Below are 26278 nucleotides of genomic sequence, written 5' to 3' on the forward strand. Positions count from 1 at the left end.
AAAATTATACAATTTAACAATAGTTATCAGGTAAATATTCGTGACTTTTTTACAGACGCCATTTTTTTCATTGTGACGTAATTTGTTTAAAAGTTTAAAATATGCGAGTGAATAATTTTTAAAGTCTTTTTTTTTTTTTTTTTAAAAGACCTCAATTAATGATTCTAAGCTAAAAATGACAGACATTTTGAATAATAAATATAACTACTTACCTTGTTTTCATTGCTGGGTTGAAACAAAAACGTCTGTAAACGGGGGTTAAACGGGCAAATTAAAAATTGTTTGGGGGCTTAATGCACCATGAATCTGCTATGGCAGCACATATTGTTCTATCAAACACAACTGTTGTTTTGGCTTAAATTACAGCAGTTTATTTTAAAGAGGAGTGCAAGAGCAGAAACTGCTTTTTCAGTATTGTCTGTGTTTTCTGCCATATATATAATACATATATATATATATATTTTTTAAATTTCAAACAAAGTGGTACCGGTATGGTAGTGGTATCGGCCGATACTGCACAGCCAGGTATCGGTTTCGGGGCCAAAAAATAGAATCGGTGCAACACTAGTAATTATGCATTTTATATTGCAGGACAGATTTGGACATTAAAAAGCAAGATTTCACGCAGCAGCCTTGAAAAACAAACTGATCGACGGTCAGCTTGACTGACTGAAAAATGAAAGATGGAATAACTGACGGCGAGATGAATGAACAACTTTTCAACTGACTGTCAGACTGATTGGCTGATGGACTAACCGACTCGCTGACTTAGAGACTAGTGGACTGACTGTTGGATGTATGAACTAATGATTGACAGTCTGATTGACAGACTTACTGAGGGAAGTACAGTTGAAGAGACTGACAGATGAGAACAACTGCCGAATGTAATGCTCTATTAAAAATCAACTGTGTGAATTAGTAATTTGCATAACATACCTTATTTGAGGATAGTGTGAAATAGTGATGTCCCAATCCGATACGGCTACTTTAGGAGTATTGGACCGTATTGGATTTCGTCACAAGATCGGAGCCAATTCGCTATTCGCGTGTGTCTTCGACAAAGTCACGTTTTTCCAGCTGCTGTAAAGCAAACCTTTAGGAAAACATGTCCGTTATGTGGTGCTGCTTGTCTTTAGAAACGATTGTAACAGAGAATTGTGTAATATTTGTAAACAGGGCATTTCTGGAGGAGGTACCAGCAGGGCTCACTTTAATACGATTCGTCAGTCACTGGCTGCATTATTTTTACTGGTCTATAAATATGGGTATTGGATTGGTATCGGAGCAATATCAACAAAAGATATCTAGGAAGAATTGAATAATATAAGAATAAAAAAAAAAACATCAGGACATCTCTAGTATCAAAATCAGGAGAGCTCACTGACTAAAAGGTGGACAGGTGGGGCTGAATCACTAAGAGGCGGACTGACAGAATTTTACTTGACTGACTGGATTGACAGACTGTTCAATGGAGTGACTGCCATTTAAACAATGATTTTGTGGTTGGCTGAGGTAATAACTTGAGAACACAGAGTTGAATTCAGTGCAGGTTTGATAGAATACATTTTCAGATTACATTATTTTTTAAAAACCCCTTTAGCCACGTTCTTGTGTCTTAAATGCAAATGAGGGACAACTTTGTCATTCCAATTTTTGGGTTTTTAGACGGTACATTTTCCATTTGGATATATTTGCATTTGACAGCAACATAACTTTTACAATTTACTCCTGGCTTAGCTTGGCAGTTGATCTGACGCATGCATGATATGTCAGAATCATTAAAAATCTTCATTTCTCAGCATGTAACACAATCATTAAAAGTAATCATTTCTCAACACATAGCACAGCGCAAACTGCTTTCAATGATTGATATCCTCTGACTTTCTCTCTCCCGCTGCAGGTAATAAGCAGCGACACAGGCTCCTCTGTGATCTGCTGGATGGCTGACACGGGCCAAAAGGTTAAGCAAATCCATCGTTGCCATGGCAATGCTGAGATTTCCACTATGGCTCTGAATGAAACGCAAAACCGGCTGTTCACTGCGGGCACTGATGGAGAGGTTAAAGTGAGTGAACATGTATGCATATCCTGTACAGTAACTCACAGTTTCAAAACTAGGTAAGTGTTCTTCGTGCTACCTTCTGTGAAAATGTACTTATTTTTAGCTCAATTATGCTGATCTAAACCATAATGCGCTTGGTTCTTCAAAACATCCCAGCAGTGGGGAAAACACAAACAATTCCTGGATAGAAGTGATAATTATGCGTGCAGTAATTATTACTAATCAACCACATCAGCTCTACACATCCAGTATCCTTTAAATCACCTGCACGACATCCAAATTTAATCAACAACAATGCAGAGGGTATACAGTCGAATAATTATGAACTAATTCTCTCCCAATGATGGCATTAAATGTCCAATCCATGTACTTGCAAATGGGAGGGCGGGCAGTGAATGCTCACTGTATATTGCCGTCTATATAAATGAACAATGAGAAGAACCAAAAGTTTAATCATTCCTCATGCCTCTTGCAGGTGTGGGACTTCAATGGCCGCTGCCTCCATCGAATGAGTGTTGCCCTGGGCAAGGCTGTGGCCATCACACACATTCTGCTATTGAGAACAGGCCTACTGGTGATGGGTTGGGAGAGGTACTTATGAGGTGTAGTTTTGACTGTTTTATACAGCAAATTAGAAAAAGGCCTGAAAACTACAGTTCTAGTCTTTATGATGAAAATTTCAGCTTTATCTTTGGGGCTTCTGTAGAGTAAATAATTTTCAAAAAAGTACTGTGAGCCTTTTTTGTGCAACATTCACATCCCGACCAAAGTCACTTAATTAGTTTTTATTAGTCTTTTGAGTGCTGCTTTCAAAGGCCATTATTCACGCCTTCAGCTCATCACCAACCTTCTTGCTATCTCCCGCTGTAGGATGTTGACAGTATTTCGCCGAAATTCCTTCACCAAGTCTGATGTTGAGCCATCAGAGTGGAAGGGTGCTGTTCATCATCGCACTGATGTGCTCTGTGCTGCCTTCCAACCTCCACAGACTCTAGTCACAGGTGTGTGTCTCGTGTTATTATTTTTATTGTTGAAAAATGTCTATTTCTTCACAAAAAATTAATGACCGATGTTATTTTTTGAAATTATTATTTCAAAGGCAATATATGATTACATTTTATTCATTTGTCAATCATGAACTGGTTCGCTACTACAGTGGGGAGAACAAGTATTTGATACACTGCCAATGGGTTTTCCCATTGTGAGTGTATCAAATACTTGTTCTCCCCACTGTATATACTGTAACATAAAGTATCCCATCATTGACCCGAGTGTAAACATTTACTGAAACATGTTTTGACACTTATTTTGTACAAGAATTCATATCGTCACCATATTAAGATAATTGCGTTAGTCATTTTTTTAATTATTAAAATTATTCGTAGATGTACAGTGCTGCTCAAAAGTTTGTGAACCCCCTCAACATTTTGGAATTTTCTATTATTTCAACCTGATTTCCTAATCAATCAATTCAGTAGTTTTTTTTTTGTTTTTTTAACAGTTGTGTTGTCGAGACTAAATTAAAAAGAGTTTTCATCAACTGATGTAGGTGCAAAATTGAACTGTTTGGTCACAACCAAAACCGCCATGTCTGGCGAAAAGTCAACACTGCATACCACCAAAAGAACCTTCTCCCAACAGTGAAGCATGGAGGTGGGAATGTCAAGATCTGGGCTTGCTTTTCATCCTCAGGACCTGGACAACTCCACATAGTCCAGGGAATCATGAATTCTGAGGAATATTGTCAAATCCTAGAACATAACCTGACGCCATCTGTTTTGAAGTTAAAGCTTGGCAGAAGGTGGACCATGCAACATGATAATGATCCAAAGCATTCCAGCAATACAACCAAGGAATGGCTGAAAAAGAAGAAGATTCGTGTTCTGGACTGGCCCAGTCAAAGTCCTGACCTAAATCCCATTGAAATGCTGTGGCGGGACCTGAAGCGAGCAGTTCATGCCAGACGCCCATCAAACCTCTCTCAACTGACTGCGTTCTGCAACGAAGAATGGGCAAAAATCCCCCAAAGTAGATGTGAGAGGCTGATTAGTCACTACAGAAACCGTTTGGTTGAGGTAATCTCTGCAAAAGGAGGCGCAATATCCTATTAACTGAAGGGGTTCACATACTTTTGCACACATGATATCTGAGTTTTTCTTAAATCAACCACTTTTGTTAAATAAAGAATGACAATATAACTATTTCTTTTGTTTCAGTCCATTATTTGGAATGTCAGTATTGTGGATTTGGGTATAACTTAACATTTAATAAGGTTATTTTAGTTTTTTTTACAAAAAATCTGACCATCGCTGTGGGGTTCACAAACTTTCGAGCAGCACTGTATGTATATGTATATACTGTATATATATGTTTATGTAACAAACAGATGGGTCTCGTTTTTTGTGTTTCCTGAAAAATGAAAAACACTTGTATGTATTGAAAACAAATATAGCAGAGTATACATTTAAAATATATTTATTAAATATTAGTATACAATGCAATAGTATTATGATAAAGAATTGGCATTTTTAAGTTAACTTTTTTCCATTCCTTAGTAATGAAGAAAAATCTTGTACGGTACAGTATTAACACGTTAAATAATATTGTATGGAATATTATTAGTCATCATTAGTAAGTGTGCCCAAGTATTTGATTTTCTCCAAATTCTATAAAGGGAACCACTGACAGAACATGTAGTTCTTAAAAGATAAATGTTGGTATGAGTTATAATAATTTGATATTCAAAACCGTTTTTGTAAAATTTGAAAAATTTGTTTAACTAGTACTGTAGGTCGCCATTGTTGTTGACGACGCAATGCGGTGACGTCGTACTTCCACAGTGTCACTCATTAGCTACATAAACATGTCGTCGGTTCTGCCCTTCCAATTTGAACCCGAGTGGAAAAGTGATGAGCAGGACAGCACTGTTGATATTTCACAACACGAGCAGGAAAAGCATTTAAATGACAGTCTCCAGCGGGATTCGAACCTGCATTTCCCCTGCGACAGCTGAACACTTAGACCACAGGAAAACACTTCTGCGAGATGTTAGAGTCATTATTTTCTTTATAAAGCAATCGCAACCCAGATGCACTGTCTGTGCGGTAAAACCTGAAAGGGAAACACAACTGAAAATAAAGTGCAGCTTGCTTGACCATGGAATTTAAAAATGCGGCTCACTTCAGAAAGCAAGCAGACAACAAGAACATAGGGATTGCGTAAAAGGGTTTATTGAACACACAAAAAAAACAAATGAATGTGAAAAGGGAGAAACAAAAAGGGTCTGTGACAGTAGGCCGGGATTAAAAATAAATAAATAAATAAAACAGGGAAAACCGAAAAGAAAAAACAAACAAAAAAACACACGGCAATGATGCCACTAACCACGAAGGGATATACAAACTGTCAAATGGCAGAAAGTCAATGCAAGCCGCCTAGGATCGGTTTAAAGACACTGCTGATGAGCTGGAATTGGATGCAGGTACGATGGTGGGAAGTCATCCAACATCTGTCTCAAAACAATCTGACCAGTGGCATAATGTGACAAAATCATGCCAGTTGTCATACTAACCTCACTTGCTAGCTGGCACAGCTTTTCTCCCAGTCCATGCCAACCGCATCATCACCCCTCAGTGTGCATTGCGTGCAAAAAACATGTCACCCACCGTAGGTCAAAACATGTTCTAAATATTATAGATTTTTAAATCAATGACAATAACATATGTGTTTCTAACAACATATTTTAGTAAAAGACAACAATTGTGGCTTATTAGAGTCTGCAACTCTTTAAGTTTGAGGAGCCCTTTAAAACACTATAAAACACTTAACTCTTTGAGGACTTTTTTCACCCACTCTAGGATTCAACTAAACAAGTGATTTAGAATTTTCAGAAGAATTCTTAGAAGTTACATTCAACCCATATTGATTTCTTACTATATCAATTTCTGAGATTTCTTTGGAAGTAAAAGTGAATACTATTAATATGTACAGTGCCCTCCATAATTATTGGCACCCCTGAAAAAGATGTGTTAAACACATCTTTTTCAGGGGTGCCAATAATTATGGAGGGCACTGTATATTACTGAGGCATCACAGAGTTTTGTAGTTCGTACATCTTACATACAGTTCCGAGGTCATAGGTGAGAATTTATGAATATTTGCCTGTCAGTAGATGACATGCGATTGGCTGGCAACCAATCAAGAGCGTTCCTATGGTTGGATACCAAAACCTGGTATCCAGTTGGTACCGGTTCTGAAGCAACTGGTGATAACTGGATCAAATAAAACCCAGCTTTTGCCCTAGTTCACCTGATGATCTTTCATCTAATCCACAGTCCTATACCTACAGTAATTGAAGTGAGCTTTATGGTGGTGCAAACATTGGCTAGATAAGCTAGTAGTTTATTCACGTAATATGGTTGACTTTTGAAATGTAAAATTAGCCCAAAATACTTAATGATTATTTTTTTCTGTGGTAACAAAAGGCATTTGCCAGTTACTTTATGCTTGACATTCTAATTGCTATTCTAAAGGTGAGATCCAGGAATCGTCACGGTCTGTTGCTTATGACGAATGTGAGTGCCACATTCTATTGGCAGTAATATAACAAAGTACTTTCATAACACCCTCACAAGTTACTTGACTAAAATAGACTTTCATTTAAAAGTGTGCATACACTTTGTCATAAAAGTGCTTGTCTAACTATGTATCATTCTTCTCTTTTCTTTGTAAGTTAAACTTTAATGACTTGAATTAATAATGGGTCTGTGGGGGTGGGCATTACAGAGAGGATTGGGGAGATGAAAAGAGACAATTTAGAAATGAAAATAATACAGACAAAAACACTTTAGTGAAATAACAAGGCGCAATTATGCAGTGCTGTAATGAAGTGTGGTTTCTATGAAATGAGTCATTCTCTACATATAGTTGCTTTTATGAGTGTCTGCATACATGATTAAACAGACAGACATTTAGGTGCCTGATGGGTGTGTACTGTCACAAAATAGCTTGTGTTCAAGGAAAGATTATAAGTAGAATTGAACGTTTTCACAACAGTTATCATAAATAACTTAAAAGACCAGATGTGAAGTAAGGATGGCCAACCATGTTTTTGAATAATATCAATGGCTAAACAATTATAAGCAAATTTTTTTTAACACAACCCTTCCAGATTCTTTGTTTAACCCATAGCAACGCCCTTGACAACAAAAATGCTTTTCTTCGACAATCTTCGGAAATCTTTGGAAATTACGTCACACAGAGAACTGCGAGGGAAGTCCGCCATAGAACAGTATTGCTTCTCGGTAAGATGCCACGGCGGTGTGTGGCAATGTATGGTTCTCAATCGAAAGAAAAGTTGTATGAGTGGCCAAAGGATAGCAGGGCACATAAATGGACATCTTACGTTTGTACGAAGCGAATGAATTTCACGCCATCATCGAGTAGTGTTCTCTGCTACAAACACTTTGAAGATGCCTGCTTCCTCAACCGGTCTGCTTATGATCAAGGATTTGCAAAAAAGTAAGTGTGATTTTTGGATAGATGACTGATGACTTTGTCAAAGCAGAGCTGCCAACTGTTGTGGAATGAACATTAGAAGGTAGCGACGTTAGCCGAAAGGTAACTCGAGGCAAAACCCCAATCGTGTTGTGGAATGAACAGTAGAAGCTAACGACGTTAGCCGAAAGCTAACTCGTGGCAATCCCCGATCATAGTTAGATTGAGTTCATTTTGCCTACACTTATAAATTCGTCAAAACTGTTTTTATCCCTGGCAATAGTAGGTGCTTTATTTAACTGACATGTTTCTGCGAACACTTCTGCCTTCTTCAGAGGGTCCGAAGACCTGACAAAACATGTCAGGTGAATAAAAGCTAACGTCGCTAGCTTCTACGTTTCATTCCACAACATGATCGGGGATTCGTCAAAACTTTTCTTTGATCCCAGGCAATAGTAGGTGGTTTATTTAGCTGACATGCTTCAAATCATAAAAAATATTAACAGCCTGTATCTTACTAATCTTCTAATTTCGATGGGTGTTGTCTCAATTCCATGTCAGGTAGTCTGGGCAAATTGTTTGCATCCTGATTAGCGTCCGGCTAATAACATGTACGGTCCAACATAAAATTCCAACCTCATCCTCTTCCTCCAACTCTTCAAAAACTTGGATCTCATCACTTGCGCTCGATCTATCGCTTATATCCCTGTTTGAATCATTGTTTGAAGGGCTTTGTATGGCGGCCGTATGGAGCGCTGCCCATCGCTGTTCTCGGTGTGACGTGACGTATCACTTCCGGGTTCGTCCCCTTTCAGGCTCAAACTTCGGAAACGTGATTATTTTGTCAAATATACAACATATAAATTATTTTTTCATGCTTTATTTGTTGGACAATTTTTAATTACTTTAATTGAGACCTTATTTGGCATTTTATGAAATTACTTCACATTTAGTCTTTAAATAAATTACTAAATGACTCCCAAAAACAGTGAAATAAGTCCAAAGAGACCCATGTGCCGGAATTTTCGGACTATAAGCCGCTACTGATCGCTTCTAGCTTGTTTAAAAAATGAGTGTGCTGGAACACCTTGACTGGTATCACTAAAGTCTTCAGTTCCCGTGTAGCAGAGTGCAGGCATACGTTGCACACCTGCTCCGGCCTTCTAAGAACACAACAGCTCCTGAGATAACTAAAGAGAAAGATAAAGTTCAGGCTGCGGGGGAAACAAAGATAAGAGTGGGTGTTCTCAGCACTGCAGGGAAAAGGGTTAGGATGGAATTAATGGTTTGTGATTTAACAAAAGCTCGATTGAGGAGATTCTTAGTAACTTTGGAAAACTTTGCCCCCAAATTTTTCTCTGGTATCCTCTTGTTTTCTTGTTATCACGCATGATGGATATATAATTGGATACACTAAATATTATTGCATATATGGATGAATGTTGATCCCCCCCATTATCATTTGGCAGAGAAGTCTGGTTGAGAGTTCTGTTTATTATTATTATTTATTTATTTCCATTCATAACCTGCTGTCACTCAGCGAACGGGCTTCCCTATATTGAAGCCTCTTGAGAACTTGGCAGCTTGTCTGACGAATTCAAATAATCTATTTCATGAATAATATTTTCTAAAGTATAAACTCAATTTCCTCACCGCGTTTGATCAGTTCTTTGGTTAAAAAAAAAAAAAAAAAAAAAACTTTAGTCACCTTTTTACTGAACTGGCATATTTATCCTGCAGTTCATTAGCCACACATATTAATAAAAAATTAATAAAAACTGAGTGAAGCTTGCAATTTAATTGGCTCCATTAGTATGAAGTCCATAGAGGTGATGCAGACAATTCAACCATGAGATTTCTCTCAGCTAATTAGTAAAACCAAGTAATTATAATGACAATAGTTAGTTAAATCTAATAAAAAGAATTCTTATTACGGTGTTGTCCCATTGTTATAGGGATTGAATTGTGAAAATCTGTTAGCAATTGATACTGCACAATATAATGGTTTTAAATGACTGCAGATGCTACAATATATTGTCATAGCACTACTTTTGTCAAAATGAAACACATGAACTCACTTTAACACCATGTTTTTCAACCTTTTTTGAGCCACAGCACAGTTTTTTCCTGAAAAAATTCCAAGGCTTGCCTCCAGCAAAAAAAATGTAAAAATGAAACCCAAACTCTAAACAATATAAAGTCGTGCATAAAATAGGAATCATACAAACACAAAGAAAAACACATTTTATAATCATAAAAAAAAAAAAATATATATATATATATATATATATATATATATATATATATATATATATATATATATATATATATATAAGCTTTACTCGCTCAGTGTGACACCTGGGCTTCTGTTTTGGAGTGGGCATCACTGCATCTCCGTTAAAAGTTAATCATGCTATCTTCAGTTCGTCTTTACATTGTAGCGTAAATCGCAAAAGAAAGATAGCTTTTGCTTATCGCTATGCCCCACTTCCACTCTCCGAGAGGAAATGGTCTTTGCTTACTTTTGACCGCCATTAAATGTTTTTTTCCCAGCTGTGAGTTAGCACGGTTCCTTTTTGAAAAACTTCAAAAAACTGACACCAACACTGTCAGTTATAGTTTCGCTAGCTAGCAGGTACCATTAGCCCCTATGCCACTCTTACCGCTTACGCATCACTAAACAATGTAATTAGCTGCCTATTGACACCTACTGATTTGGAAGAGTATTGCGTGATTACCGACCATTGCACAGCACAGACACCAGATTTTGCGCATTTGCAGATTCATTTTCCGAAAACATTTTTACATCAATTATGTGAAAGTGGATGATTTTCCACGGCACACCAGACACTACACAATAACTAAGCACAGTCGTGTTCTGCGGCACATTGGTTGAAAAACACTGCTTTAACAGTTCCTTGGCACCAAGAAACCCCAAGAAAGCAAACACCCCCACCCCCACCCACCTGTTTCCTTACACAATTGTATGAAAATACGAAAAATGGATCTAGGCTGTATGAATAATGCAGGCGAGCTGCTGTTTTTTTAACAATCCCTCATGTACGCACCTCCATTAAACACCTGCAAGATAATAAGATCATTGCTTTATTTGTCAAAATTATAAATAATGTAGAATTTGTAGATGAGATGGTTGTTGAGTTGTTGTTTCCTAATATTCAATTAAAAACATTTTCCCTGTTTGATGATGATTGGAGAAATGTTTAATAACCCGTCTATTTTTGCCCCAAAATATAATGTGCAGGAAGCCGCGATGGAGAGATTATAGTGTGGAACAACAACACGGAAAAAGCTCTGAGGAAATTGCAGCTGCCGGCTAAACATGAAGAATTCAGTAAGCAGCTAGGTTACACGCTCACATACACACGCACGTGCACGCAGGCACCCACACAGACACATACCACCTCCACAATTCTGACTTGTTCAGGTGTTCATACAAAAGAGCTTCAGATAACCTTGAGAAATTATAGATAAACAGAGAATGTAGAAACATTGAGGCATTTATTTAATGAAGACTAACTTTGCTGCATGTGTAACTCCCATAACTTTTGCATTAACTTTCATTTTTGTGTCCCAGAGCGAACGGAGCATTCCCTTGATGCAATCACCAAATTGTTGTTTTTACAAGGTCGTACTTCTGCGCAAATAGCAACAGGTATAGTAGATCCCGATCATAAAACAAGAATACAATGGTACCTCGACATACGACATTCTTTTGTCATCGGATGTATAATTTGATGTCATTTGTCTCGACATATGACATGACATGCTCAAAATACGACAATTTTTTAAGCGTCCTAATTTCATTGTTTTCCTGCAAGATGGACGCACGGTGGATTTTCTTGTGAGAGAAATCGACAACCTATCCCAAGAAGGTTAGTGAAGGTGATGAAAAAAAGGAAAGCTGACACTTACCATTGAAATTAAAGCCCCTTTCACACACATATCCCAGTAAATTCTCGTCTTAAGTGACGCGAGATTTACTCGTGTCATCGCTTTCACGCATGTAGAGATATCCCGGCAATGATGCGGGTTGGACACTTTCACAGGCTTGTCTCTTGTTGCCGACTGGCGCTCTCTGTGCGGGGACGGCTGTTGATGCAATTTTATAACCCAGACATAACGTCCTTTTTTAATGTTGTTAATAACGGCATTAGAATATAACGGCCAGTGTTGTCACAGATTTCTTGAAAAAGTAATTTAATTACTGATTACTGATTACGCCTAAAAAAAGTAGTCTAGTTACTTTACTGATTACTTCATTATCAAAGTAACTAAGTTACTTTAAAAGTAATCTATCAGTTACTTTTTACCCATTTTTCTCCCTTTGCCGGAGCCCTGAAACTAACAAATATCTGACAAACTGCTAGGAATTTGTTGAAATCAACTCCACGGACCAATTAAACCCTGCTAACTCTAAGATTAAGCCTAATGTCAAAACTTCTGAATTTCGGGTTATGGTTAACAGCATATCAGTGCCAATGTAAAACAATGCAAACTGACGGCACAATAATCAACAACACACAAGTGGATTGTACAGTGCAATAAACACAAAGGTGGTGGCGAGCGCGGATGCGTGTGCAGCCGTGCACATTAACAACCCGGAAGTACTCCTCTCAACACACACGCGGTCAATTTGGCCACAACTAACTACAACAACTAAGCACTTTACACTCAATCGGACTTACAACACATCCCACAGAAGCTAAACGAACACATCACCTGACGGCATAAATGTGCAACACGCATATGATGTAAACAAAGCTTGCCAACTTGGAGCGATGACTGCCCGTTGTTGCTACGGCAAAGCTACGAAACGGCCACGCATGTAGGGGGGTCCAACCTTTTCCTGATACCCTCCAGAATGAAGGAAAAATACTAACCTTCATTCATGGATATCCACAGATCAACATTCTCTCGCAACGTCTCAACACTTGGCAAGTTGGCGCGAATGTCCACCCGCCTCAGTCCCACAACAAGTGACGCGAGACCGAAACAGGAAATAGCTAAGAGGTTGTCATGGAAACACGTTCCGGGAACCTTTTATTTTCGCATTTTCTATTCAAAATGCTCTTCGCACATGACTACAATATTCTTCATTCTACATACGCTATGAGGCAATGAAAAAATAGTAACGCAGAGACACTAAGGAAACTAACTTTAATCAGATTACTGGTGTAGAAAAATGAACGCGTTAGATTACTCGTTACTAAAAAAAGTAATCAGATTACAGTAGCGCGTTACTAACTAACGCATTACTGACAAAACTGATAACGGCGTTACTAACGACGTTATTTTTTTCAGTAGTGAGTAATCTAGTAAATTACTTTTCTCATATTGGCAACGCCGTTACCGTTACTGAGGATGGAAAGGCGTGTGTTACTATGCGTTACTTGAATGACGCGAGAAAAGTCTGAGGGAGACGGACTCACCGAGACGACAGAGCAGAGCAGGAGTGGGGAGGAGGCCATCTTAAAGCGGTAGACTTCTTAGGAAGGCTCTGTTGTAGAGAACCTTCCTAGCGAACCTAAGTAACTTTTTATCGAAAATACTCCTAAATCGGCAAAATCTTGAATCTATCTTTAAATGATGAAACAGTTTTAAAACTTCCACATGTCAAAAGTAGACAGAAGGGAACTAATGCAATAATGGGAGCAATTCTAACAACTTTTAACGGTTGAATCAGGGTAAAGGGTAAATTAGGGTAAAGAATTGGGCTAGGGCCAATTGTCCAAAAAACCTTTTAAACTTCACATAGTGTGACCTATGTTGTTTTCTTTTTGTTTTTTTTTTGAGGAAAAAAAAGAAAAAACATGAAAATTATCACCAGTTACTTTGCCAAGTAACTAATTACGCTTACATTCAGGCAATTGAGTTACTAACGCAATTACTTTTTGGGAGAAGTAATTTGTGACTATAATTAATTACTTTTTTAAAGTAATATTAACAACACTGGTCATTTTTGGTCGGCATCGGCTTTCACAATGTTGGCCAAATCGTGTTTTTCTTACAGAACCATTTGTGGGAGCATTCCCGACGGCGCAACTGCAGCCAATTCAAGCTCATCAGTAGCTCAGCTGTATTTAAGCCCAGGTGATCCAAGAAAAGGGTGCCGAGATATTAACTAGCTGGGCGCGATGTTACACCTTTGCCGCCCTTGTTCTGAAATCCCCTATGTTGTGCTAGTATTTGAGTGCATTTGTTTTGTTGTCTTATCGGCTCTCTGCCTACCGCTTAGGTTCGTATTATTGATCACTGTTGACCTACTGTCACGGAGTCATTGTGTTATTCCCCCTTTTCCGCGATCGCGCGTATATTTGTTTGTATTTAATAAACCCTTGAACACATCCCTCCGTTTTCTGCTTTGAGGTACAACCATGTTTCCTCAGTTGCAAACTCATGCATCGGCAACAAAATAAACCACACATTTCCCAAGATGGACGATGGACTCTTTTCCTCGGCTCAATGATTCAGTAGCAATTTCATTTTGTAATATTTTCAGTTTAATTTAGCTACTTCCATTTTGCTATATTGATAATTGCGATGTTTGTTTACCGCTTTTCATCTTACTGCGAAGATAGAGGAAGTGACGATCGGCCCCCCATGATATTTATGTCATCAGCCATCGTGATGTGACCCGGGAATTTAACTCTTGCTTTCACGTAAGCCTTGTCCCAGGGCTTTCCCGGGAATTATTCTGAGACACGACCTGTGAAATGTCTGCGTAATCTCCGTGTCAGTCGACCCGGGAAATTGCGTTCACATAAAAGGGCTGTCCGTTTAAATTCCAGGATTTTCCCGGTGTTTCGGCGATGGTGGAAGGGGCTTGAGATAGAAATGATAGAAAAATATGAGCGTGGTGTGCGCGTCAGTGAACTAGCTCTCAATGGTCCTCCTCCAACCTCCGTTCGCCAGTCTTTATAATTAAGGTGACAATTATTTTTTTCGTAACATCAGCAAGGAAGTCTTCAGCTTCGTCAGGCGACTTCATGTATTTCAGAACTTTTGCAACACAATATGGCTACTGTCCGCTGTAGCCGATGCCACCAACAACAGAATATGAAAAAATAAAGTAAAAATGTCCCACCCTTCCACACCTCTCTCATTCTCGTCAGTCACACGGTGCGTTCAGGGACAGCATGCAAAACACAATCACCACACAAGAACGCGTTTCATTACATTACTATTATTATTCCATGTTTATTCATAATTATTTGTTTTGCAATGTGTAATTGCTATTTGTAATTATACCTGCAGTGTTTATAAGGATTTAGCTTTGGTTTATGGGCTGTAGAATGAATTATAATCGAATTATAATGTATTCATATAGGAAAATCTCGCTCGACATAGAACCATTTCGACTTAGAAACCAGGTCCTGGAATGAATTAAATTCGTATGTAGAGGTACCACTGTCTTGCAGAAAGTTTACATTTTGAATGGGCATGATATTGCTTGAATGAAATAACAAATTTCACATGGGGAAAAAATCAGCAGGAGATTATTGCTTTTGTTAAAATGACAAATGTAGAGGAAACCATCTAAATGCTTTGAGCCTCTTTTGTTGCTACATTTGTTGATGCCATTAAGTAGTAATATTTTAACAAATATTTGATGACAGTCGGCGCTGAAGTTATCTCCAAAGACGGAAGGCGGCTGCCAGGCTAAATCTGCTGTGTTCCATTTTTCTGCATTAAAGCTTTATTCACCTAATAAGACGATTTTATAGTCATGTTAAAAGTTTTTGTTCTGGCCAAAAGACAATACTGCTTTATTGTAACATTAACAACACAGCAACTACTTTTTATAATATAATAAAGTTATTTCTTAGGTTTGTATTTTCCTTAGGTGGCACTGACTTGTTGTCGTGTGGCAATTCCGGGATGGTCAGGCTCTGGAACGCAGTCTACGGCCGTCTCCTGGGACAGTTCATGGCTCACGATCCACAACTGGGTTCTATTGTCATGACTGTTTGCCCCTATGGAAAACTTTTAGTCACAGCAGATAGGCGAGGCACAGTCAAGACGTGGGACATAGAGGTAATAAAATGACAATTTCAATTAAAAAGCAAATATGAAACAGCAGGTCGTGTACAAGCTTAACACATTACAAATGATGGGATTTGACCAAAATTTAAGCATGTGAACACAAGAAATATATATTTTTTCACGTTATATTCATAGTGCTATTAAATCCACAATTTGTATTAGACTTTAACCCTTGCTTAAAGTGACAATTTGTGATTCAACTGGGAAATTATACACTTTGTTTTCACAACTTCAGGATGGATAACTCTGCAAGTGTAGCCAGAAAGTTGCAAACAATGGCAAAAAAACAACAGCAGGGAAATTAATCAAAATAAGCATTGCGGAGTCAAGCATTTCTGACAACATTTCTGACAAGACTAAAAGGAACCTGGTGATGTTGATACTGTACATTGAGGCTCAAAAATAAGATATGAGACTTTTGGTTGGTTTGGACAGAAGATGAACAAGCAGTTCCAAAACATAAAAAACATAAACTACAAATAAAATGACTATAACACTGAGTAAGAGTATTAGCCACATGTTTTGACTTTTGTGTTTTGAAAAATTAGTTTCCGATATCTCAAGACAATATCACAGTAAATAAAAGCCTCTTAAATATTACAACCAAATCTTTGCATTTTCAATTCCGCTTATAGATGTTATAGTCGCGGGGTGCTCGAGCTGATCACAGTCAACCTCGGGCGTAAGGCAGACTACACCCTTAACTAGTCGCCAGTCAATCATATAGCACACACAGACAACCATTCGCACTCTCAATTACACCGCCACTAAGTGGGAATAGATTGCATGCTGCCTGTGCCAACGTCAGGCAAATGCACTACTACACCATCAGTGACTTACAACAAAAATATTCAGACCAAAAGTAGGGAGAATCCAGATGTCTGAAACCAATTTGTTTTCTTTTTAATGTATGGAAATATATGTGTGTAGTAGTTCTGAAGAAGTTGGGTAAGCTCAGTTGTTTTGTTTAAATCCTGTCCGACGGCAAGGGGGCTTTGAGATCAGCTTGGTGGCTTGAACGTTTGCACTGTGTTGTGCAATCAAGACACAGTGTGGTGCAGTACAGTGTTGCATTTCATAAAAAACAAAATAACAAAAAATAAAGTTGTGTTCATCACTATGGTTGCACTGTAGGCTTTATCTTATTTGTAACCTTCTATGGCAATTTTATGATGCTAAACTTGGATAAATCAATGGCCTTTAGAAGGCAACAAAGACCAGAGCTAGCCCTAGACATTTTCAGAAAAACAAATAACACCCATGCAGGAGAGAACATACAGACCTACTATGTTAGAATCTCAGACAAACATATTTTGTAGGCCATTTAAAGTTGACATTTTCTGCCGAAATGAACAATGCTCTTAAGAAGAATCCAAGCGACTCATTCCACCAGCAAGATGACATTTGAGGTGGACCACTCAAAATGGGGTGCTGTATCTCAGTGGATTTATGTTACAAATATAAATACGATTCAAAACTCACCCATTTTGTGTGGTTATAGTTTTATTAGTTGTCAAATCAGACATTTACTCATAATTGCGAATATAAAACATCTCCATTATATTTACAAGTGTAACTTTGAACAGAACACTGTATTGATAGTTTTTCATTCAAATTAATGTGCCCATCTGTTTTTGTTGATCTCTCTGAATTAGAAATAACCTATTTGTCCAATCATATGCTAATAAGAGTATTACAAAAATATATAGAAACATAGAAAACACACTAAATGTGTTATTAGTAGCGAGTAAAATATGTAAATCTTATCATAAAACAAAATATATTTGATGGCGATGGGGGCTTCTTGCAAATAAATGATCATAAAATAATACAGTTAGTGCTGTTCGATTTTGCCTAACAAGAAAATCCTGATTACTTTCTCTCAAACCCGATTTTCCGATATCGATTACGATTTTTTGGCAAATATAATTTTCGAAATGCCTTTTATTTAAACTTAGTTTTTCTTTATTAGAACTGAAAGTGACAGAGAATTTACCTCTGTTGATACACACAGAAAAATCCCTTGGGATTAAGAGCATTTTATTTTTACAACAGACTCCAGTTCTTTTCTTGATTAAAGTGATAATGAAAGAACAAAGTGCATATACCATTTCAAACAAAACCAAAACTGAGAAAAGGTTGTCAGTCAGTCAATCAGTCTGTAAACCAAATACTCTGTCAGTGAATCAGTCTAGCAACTAGCTAGCCAGCCAGTCAATCAAGTCAGTCAGGTGAAGTAGGTAGGCAGCCAGTCTCAGAGTGATGTGCTGTCACATTTCTCTCTGGTCTTTCTTACATCAATTACTGATTAGTGCAAAACTGTCACTCAATAATAACAATATGCAAGGTGGCAATCACCTTGTCTGAACAAACACAAATATGCACCCCAGTGAAGGTAACAAAAGAATGATCCCTTAGGTTTATGAGAGCCTCATTTTTACAAAACACTTTAGGTCAAACACATTAATAGACCAATGAACAACGTGCATATACAGTGCTGCTCGAAAGTTTGTGAACCCCACAGCGATGGTCAGATTTTTTGTAAAAAAAACTAAAATAACCTTATTAAATGTTAAGTTATACCCAAATCCACAATACTGACATTCCAAATAATGGACTGAAACAAAAGAAATAGTTATATTGTCATTCTTTATTTAACAAAAGTGGTTGATTTAAGAAAAACTCAGATATCATGTGTGCAAAAGTATGTGAACCCCTTCAGTTAATAGGATATTGCGCCTCCTTTTGCAGAGATTACCTCAACCAAACGGTTTCTGTAGTGACTAATCAGCCTCTCACATCTAGTTTGGGGGATTTTTGCCCATTCTTCCTTGCAGAACGCAGTCAGTTGAGAGAGGTTTGATGGGCGTCTGGCATGAACTGCTCGCTTCAGGTCCCGCCACAGCATTTCAATGGGATTTAGGTCAGGACTTTGACTGGGCCAGTCCAGAACACGAATCTTCTTCTTTTTCAGCCATTCCTTGGTTGTATTGCTGGAATGCTTTGGATCATTATCATGTTGCATGTTCCACCTTCTGCCAAGCTTTAACTTCAAAACAGATGGCGTCAGGTTATGTTCTAGGATTTGACAATATTCCTCAGAATTCATGATTCCCTGGACTATGTGGAGTTGTCCAGGTCCTGAGGATGAAAAGCAAGCCCAGATCTTGACATTCCCACCTCCATGCTTCACTGTTGGGAGAAGGTTCTTTTGGTGGTATGCAGTGTTGACTTTTCGCCAGACATGGCGGTTTTGGTTGTGACCAAACAGTTCAATTTTGCACCTACATCAGTTGATGAAAACTCTTTTTAATTTAGTCTCGACAACACAACTGTTAAAAAAACAAAAAAAAAACTACTGAATTGATTGATTAGGAAATCAGGTTTGTGAGGGGGTTCACAAACTTTTGAGCAGCACTGTAGATTAAATGTTGTAATCTAGTAGCAGCAATCTTGACAGAAAAACAAGACAGAGGAACAGACATACAGACACAAACACATCCACATGCAAGCCCGTCGACTGGGGGGCAACCGGGTATGTGGCCCCGGGCTTCAGGACCATAGGGGACCCCTGAATGACCCTTAATTTATTTTACTTTACATTCACATTTTTTAAAAAAATCATTGTCGTATTAAATATCATGTTCTACTTGATATATATTTAAAAACTTTAACGTATTACATATTTCAAATATATAATTTTTCCTTTTTTTGCACAACGCACCCCCCCCAGCAGCAGAGCTACAGCGGCTGGACACAGCAATTCGAGCTAACAAGACTCTTAACATTGCATACCGCTTCAACATATTCAATAGTATTTAGTTTTCATTCATTTTAAATTAATATTCTGTCCGAACAAGCTTAACAGAGAATCCACACCGTGCCATCACACATCAAGCAGATGAATATGTAACTTTTTCTCCGCAGCGACAAAAACAGCTGACTGTGGCCCCAGTAGGTAGGTAGCCTACCATATGTAGCATATGGAACAATGAAATTAACAGTTCACCTGCTGTGGCCTGAACGTAGTTTCACACCTTCCTCCTGGTGCGCATGGACTTGAATTGCGTGCCCGCTTGTGCAGTCCCTGTTTTTTCACCTCTTTTATCAACACCATCGTCGTTTTGGGGCTTTTTGAAGAAACTTCGGACACTCAGTTGCCTTGACATTTTTCAGAGTAAGGCCAACGACGTCATGCATCAAGAGAGACAATAGCTAATTAATATGCTCACTCGCCACCCTGTGGTCTGGGGTGTGAATTGCAACCTGTCAAAATGACGGATGGACTTCAGTTTTTTCCGTCACCGTTTTAAAAAATCGGTCAATGACGGAAAATATTCGGTTAACGCGACCCCTGCCTCTGCCGCTTGGCTGCTCTGTGTGTGCGTGTGTGTGTGTGTGTGTGTGTGTGTGTGTGGAGTGGGCGGGCGTGTCTGTGCATGCGTTCGCTTCCTGGTCTACGCTTCGTGTGCCAAAATAAAAGCATGCATCACAAAGCAAAAGTCAACATTAAAGAAAAAAAAAACAAAAAAAAACGACGAGTCGCAGGCGTCATAAAGTCGAAATTGCGCAAGTCGGGTCCGTCGTAACCCGGGAACTACCTGTATATGCAATATACACTCGGCCAGATGTGACGCTATATTACTGTCTGTCGTTGTGTTGTACATGAAAGTGTACAGACGAAGTAAATGAGGAAGTGTTGGACGTTTCAAGGCTGCATGTTATATTTGACAATCCACTGCAACCCTTCTGCAGATACAATAATACTTTAAGTACATCATGAGATAATACACTTACTCATGGCGTAATGCAATTTGTGTCCAAAGTTGGCAGGACAAAAGTAGCAGAATCGCTGGAAGCCATGGTAGTTGTTGCTCTTGTTGTTTAAGACGGCACGCTCTAGTGGGAGGAAGCGGCAATGCAGAGGAAACTATGGCGGCTTAGATAAACCAAAATGGTGCGGTTTTGAAAACTGAACGTACTGATATGAACATTTCTAACATAATTTTAACCAGAAAAGTCATTTTCGGTTCAAAATCGATTAATCGAATGGCCTTAACTATAGTTCATTGCACTCTTGCATGCACCTCTGAGATGCCTTCCAAAATTTACATTGAACTAACTGGATTCCTCAGCATTACTGCCTGGAGTCAAATGAGAAAGTGGTGACTGAACCTCCAGAATTGGTGCACAGTTTCCACCCACACATGAATGGAGTCACTCACCTGGATACGATCATCCTTGGCGATCAGCAGCTTCTTCTGTCGGCATCTTTAGACTGTAGTGTGGCTCTGAGCTATCTACCAGGAGAAACAATAGGCTTGTTTGGACAGGTAAACACACACTCATAGACAGGAAGTGATGTAGTGCTGCCAACTGTTACATATCACACTAATTTTGTTTTTAAATAGATGTATTTAGTTGCCTTATGTAGCAATGTGTCCCCCCTGGCTAGTAGTGGGTGGTAGGATCCAGTCAACTGAATGGATGTGTAAGAAGGTGTAAGTAGCCTGTGGTGAAGTCACCATAGTGGTATGCATGTTTTTCTTAGGCTGCAAAATACACTATGCATTATGCACAACCCATTTCAAATAATGTATATGAAATAGGGCTGTCAAACGATTAAAATTTTTAATCGAGTTAATCACAGCTTAAAAATTAATCGTAATTAATCACAATTCAAACCATCTATAAAATATGCCATATTTTTTCTGTAAATTATTGTTGGAATGGAAAGATAAGACACAAGACGGATATATACATTCAACATACTGTACATAAGTACTGTATTTTTTTATTCTAACAATAAATCAACAAGATGGCATTAACATTAACATTCTGCTACAGCGATCCATGGATAGAAAAACTTGTAGTTCTTAAAAGATAAATGTTAGTACAAGTTATAGAAATTTTATCTTAAAACCCCTCTTAATGTTTTCGTTTTAATATAATTTGTAAAATTTTCAATCAAAAAATAAACTAGTAGCTCGCCATTGTTGATGTAATAATTACACAATGCTCATGGTGCATAAATTCAGTCGCACCAAAGCGCCAGCAGAGGGAGACAAAAAACACAAGTAACAAGTGGACACGACACTGCTGTCAATTCAATCTGTTTGAGCGGGGCATGTGCGTTAATTGCATCAAATATTTTAACGTGATTAATTTAAAAAAATTAATTACCGCCCGTTAACGTGATAATTCTGACAGCCCTAATATGAAAATAAATATGTTCATTCAATGTAAAATACATACACATTTTTTTATAGTGCTCATTCAAATATACCTGGCCAAGTTGGTAGATTCTTTGCCTGTCATCCTCAGTTATAGTCAAGTAGCTTTAACCAGATGAAGCTTGGGAGTTAGAATCCAGTCACCTTCAATCTGCAGTCTTTTAAAAACAAAATCCTATCCAGTCAAATGTGGTGAAAGTAATGTGACTGGGTGCACATTAAAAAGCTTGCTTGCCGTTTGAATGATCGTATGCTATTCTAAAATTGACTTTCTGGTTCTCTACTGATGTTCTATTAGGGGGAGCAGTGGAGCATCGTGAGGCCTGGATGTGTTCACTCACAGCGGGACATCTATGATGATAGACACCCTGACAACACAGCAGAGCGTGAGGAGGGTGAAACAGACAAGAAACAGGATTGTGCAAAAGAGCACAGCGTTTGTCTAGGTAAATTGTCACCACTGACTTAAGTGGCTTTGTTAAGTTTACATGAAAAGATGACTCTTACTGTGATTTTGAGAGTCTCGTTTTGTGCCTGCATTGCAGGTTTCCCAGTCAGGGAATGCTGAATGTTAATTGCATTAAATGTGGTTGTTTAAACCAAGATGGAGCTGCAAATCCCGTTTAAAAAACAACTGAAACGTGAGATTTTGCAACACTAAGGTTTATTGCATCTAATTAGCAATTCCAATCAATTCCCCTAATTTGGGAGACGTTATAATGTCATGTGACGCAATACATTTGCATGCACATCTGAAATCAAATGTTGGTATTTTCACCGTGAAATGTTCTCACAAGAAACAAAAACAACAAACAAAACAAACAAAAAAAAAAGCAAACAAAAACAAAGAGCTGGGGAACGAAAATTGAATGTTCTTAGAGTCCAATAATTGGTGTGAGCTCACATTTGTTGCTTTAATTTAGAAAGGTAAATTTTGACATTAGTTTAGCAACTAAAATAAATGATGGCATCTTAAAGTCAAGTGGAAAGATGTATTCAACTTACGTCAGCAGTAGCAGTCTGGAGATAAGATATATCTTTGTACAAGTCAAAATGAAATGAAAATTAAACAGTGTGATGTACTTTCTGCGATACCAAAGTACGAGAAAAAAGCAAACAAAAACAAAGAGCTGGGGAACGAAAATGGAATGTTCTTAGAGTCCAATAATTGGTGTGAGCTCAGATTTGTTGCTTTAATTTAGAAAGGTAAATTTTGACATTAGTTTAGCAACTAACATAAATGATGGCATCTTAAAGTCAAGTGGAAAGATGTACTCAACTAACGTCAGCAGTAGCGGTCTGGAGACCAGATATATCTTTATACAAGTCAAAATGAAATGAAAATTAAACAGTGTGATGTACTTTCTGCGATACCAAAGTACGAGAAAAAATATATTTCATCCTTGATGATCAATACCATCTCCTATTTAATCTGGGCTTCACTATTAAACCCCCCAATGAGTCAAAGCAAGACTTTAAAATGTCTACATTTAAATAAAACCAGAAAGACCACTGCCATATGAAGGAAATTTGCACTTATAGTGTAATGAGTATTCTAATTTACTTTTTTAGAAATACCATTTAGGTCATTGTTTTAACACAAGAAAATGAGGCTTTAAAAAAAGTAATTATTATTAGCATCATAATTCTCAATTATTTACCTGTCAAGTTTGTTACGTTTATGCATAACTCTTTGTGCAGCATCATAACATAATGGTTAACATATTTGCATTTTTAAAATTTACCGTAAATAAGGAGTGTATTGTCCATAGGTATAAATGTGAATGTGCACTGTAGATGTCCCTTTCTTGCCAAATCCAGCTGGGAATAGTTGCAAGAAAACTACAGAGGACAAATGCTATAGAAAATTGATGGATGGATAAATAATTTTGATTGGTCAGGTGAAATCCCAAGGTTTTACTCCCCTTTGGATTAGCTCATCAAATATGGTTACTTATTTTTTAATACAAGCTACGTGCTTCTTTAAATTATTATTATTTTTTGTTTATTTGGAGGCTGGTGATCTTTGAGATACTCATTATTGAAATTACTGGAAGTGTGTAAAAGTTTAATTCAGTTCATATACAGTATATAAAATACTTTGTAGAAGGGCTGACATTTTTTATTACTTGGGATATTGTGGAGTCTGAAGTGTCTGAAAGTACCAGTTAATGAATAGATGCACCAGGCTGAGAGTATTGACTTGTGTGTTCATTTGATTTAATGATGTTATTAAGTTCTTGAGGTGCTTTAAATTGGTCTGCTGCCTACATCTGTGGTTATGTAACTGTACGTTTATAATTGATGCCTTTTAAGTGTAAAACGTGTCTTACAATCACACAAATGTTCACACTAGCAAAATGAGTATTGATTATTTAAATTACAGTCATTGTTTTCACATTCCTTATTTACCATCACCATTGAATTTCTTGGCAGTTTAAAATACTTCTAATGCTGAGCCGAAACTTTCAACTTTTTCCACTGTAACTCAGTTCTTTCTGTTCTGAGGATTTCAAACCACTGTGTTGTGGCCCATTAATGTGTCATGAGAGATCATCTGGTGTGCTGCGGTTTATTATCCACTTGAACTTCATTCCTAAAATCTTATGTACTGTATTTAATTGAACAAACAAACAAACAAACAAACAAACAAACAAACAAACAAAAAAAGTAAAATCATTTATTGTTGTTCATCTATCTATATTTCCATAAATGTATACAGTGAGGAGCAGAAGTATTTGCACTCCTTGTGATTTTGCAAGTTACCCCAATTACAAAATAGGTAGAGGTCTGAAATTTCCATCATAAATGCATTTCCACTCATAGAGACATAATCTAAAAACAAAAAAATCTGGAAATCACATTGTATGAGTCAGAAGTATTTTTATCTCTGAGAAAATTAGTGCTAATATTTAGTGCAGAAGCCTTTCTTTGCAATTACAGTGGTCAGACGCTTTCTGTAGTCCTTCACCAGGTTTTCAGATATGGAAACAGGGATTTTGGCCCACTCCTCCACAAAAATCTTCTCTAGATCTGTCAGGTTTCGGGGCTGTCGTTGAGAAACACGAAGTTTCAGCTCCATTCAAATATTTAGTATTGGATTGGCTATGCCACTCCAGAACCTTGATAGGCTTTTTACACAGCCACTCCTTGGTCAGCTTGGCTGTGTGCTTCAGATCATTGTCATTTTGGTAGATCCAGCCACGACTCATCTTCAAGTTTCTGACTGAGGGAAGGAGGTTGAAGCTCAAAATCTGACGATACATTTCACCATTTATCCTCTGTTTTATACAGTACAGTCGTCCTGTTGCCTTTGCCGAAAAGCAGCCCCAAAGCATGAAGTTTCCACCCCCGTACTTCGCAGTGGGGATGGTGTTCTTGGGACTTGTACTCATCCTTCTTTTTCCTCCACACACGACGAGTAAAGTTTGCACCAAAAAGTTATACTTTTGTCGCATCTGACCTGATCTGGTCTCTGGCAACCCTCAAATGAGCCTTTACATGTACTGGCTTCAACAGGGGAACTTTCTGAGCAATGCATGATGTTAAACCATTGCTTCGTAGTGTTCTACTGACAGTAGCCTTTCAAACTGTGCATCCAGCTCTCTTCAGGTCATTGACCAGCTCCTGCTGTGTAGTTGTAGACTGAGCCCTCACTTTTGTCATGATGAGTGATGCCCCACGAGGAGAGATTTTACATGAATCCCCAGTCCGAGGTAGATTATTAATCGTCTTTAGCCTTTTCCATTTTCTGACAATTGCTGCAACTGTTGATTTATTCTAACCAAGCTGCTTTCCATTTGTCCCATAGCCTTTTCCAGATTTGTGGAACTCAACTTTTTTTTCTCTGGTGTCTTTCAAAAGCTCTCTGGTCTTGCCCATGGTAGCAATTGGAAAATGACTTACTATGGGGTGCACAGGTGACGATAATAAGCTCAAACAGGTTGTGGGTGGTTACTCATGGGGTAAAAGTGGACTTTTTTTTGAAGGTAGACTGACGACTCTTTGAGTGTCATAATTATTGCTGATTCTCAGGGGTACAAATACTAAATGCTAATAAAGCCACATAAACATTAACTGAACCATGTAAAAACAACCAAAAAGACGCATGTCATATCCAGGAATCAATCTGTCAGTCCGTCCATCTGTACATACAATACGCATGTATTGTACAAGATTTGGCGAGAGCAAGGAAAAGAAAACAAAGCACATAGCATAGTGCAATAGAAAAGTTTGAGTGGTTGTTTTGGTGTTAGGGTCAATTGGAAAGTCTACACTTGGCTGCCAGCCAGTGGTCCTCAGGTGAATAGTGCCAAGGCCTCACTTAATCACCAGCTTTGTCAGTGTGTCTAGGTGTGTGTGTCTGTGTGTGTGCGGAAGGGTTTAAATGACCTCAGTTCATCACTGAAGCCAAAGGGAGAAG

General features: G+C 38.0%; 1 protein-coding gene across 1 annotated transcript in view; it reads left to right on the forward strand.

Moving 5' to 3' along the window:
- Nucleotides 1-26278, forward strand: part of zbbx (zinc finger, B-box domain containing) — a 156319-nt gene that overhangs the window by 23816 nt on the left and 106225 nt on the right. The window contains exons 11-19 of the mRNA XM_057838525.1: nt 1901-2065; nt 2538-2653; nt 2933-3063; nt 10821-10910; nt 11154-11231; nt 15423-15613; nt 20758-20955; nt 22154-22234; nt 25576-25585. Of these exons, the coding sequence (XP_057694508.1) occupies nt 1901-2065; nt 2538-2653; nt 2933-3063; nt 10821-10910; nt 11154-11231; nt 15423-15613; nt 20758-20955; nt 22154-22234; nt 25576-25585 (1060 nt within the window). The remainder of the gene's footprint in view (nt 1-1900; nt 2066-2537; nt 2654-2932; nt 3064-10820; nt 10911-11153; nt 11232-15422; nt 15614-20757; nt 20956-22153; nt 22235-25575; nt 25586-26278) is intronic.

The sequence above is a fragment of the Corythoichthys intestinalis genome, chromosome 6, assembly GCF_030265065.1.
Source record: "Corythoichthys intestinalis isolate RoL2023-P3 chromosome 6, ASM3026506v1, whole genome shotgun sequence".
NCBI lineage: Eukaryota > Metazoa > Chordata > Actinopteri > Syngnathiformes > Syngnathidae > Corythoichthys > Corythoichthys intestinalis.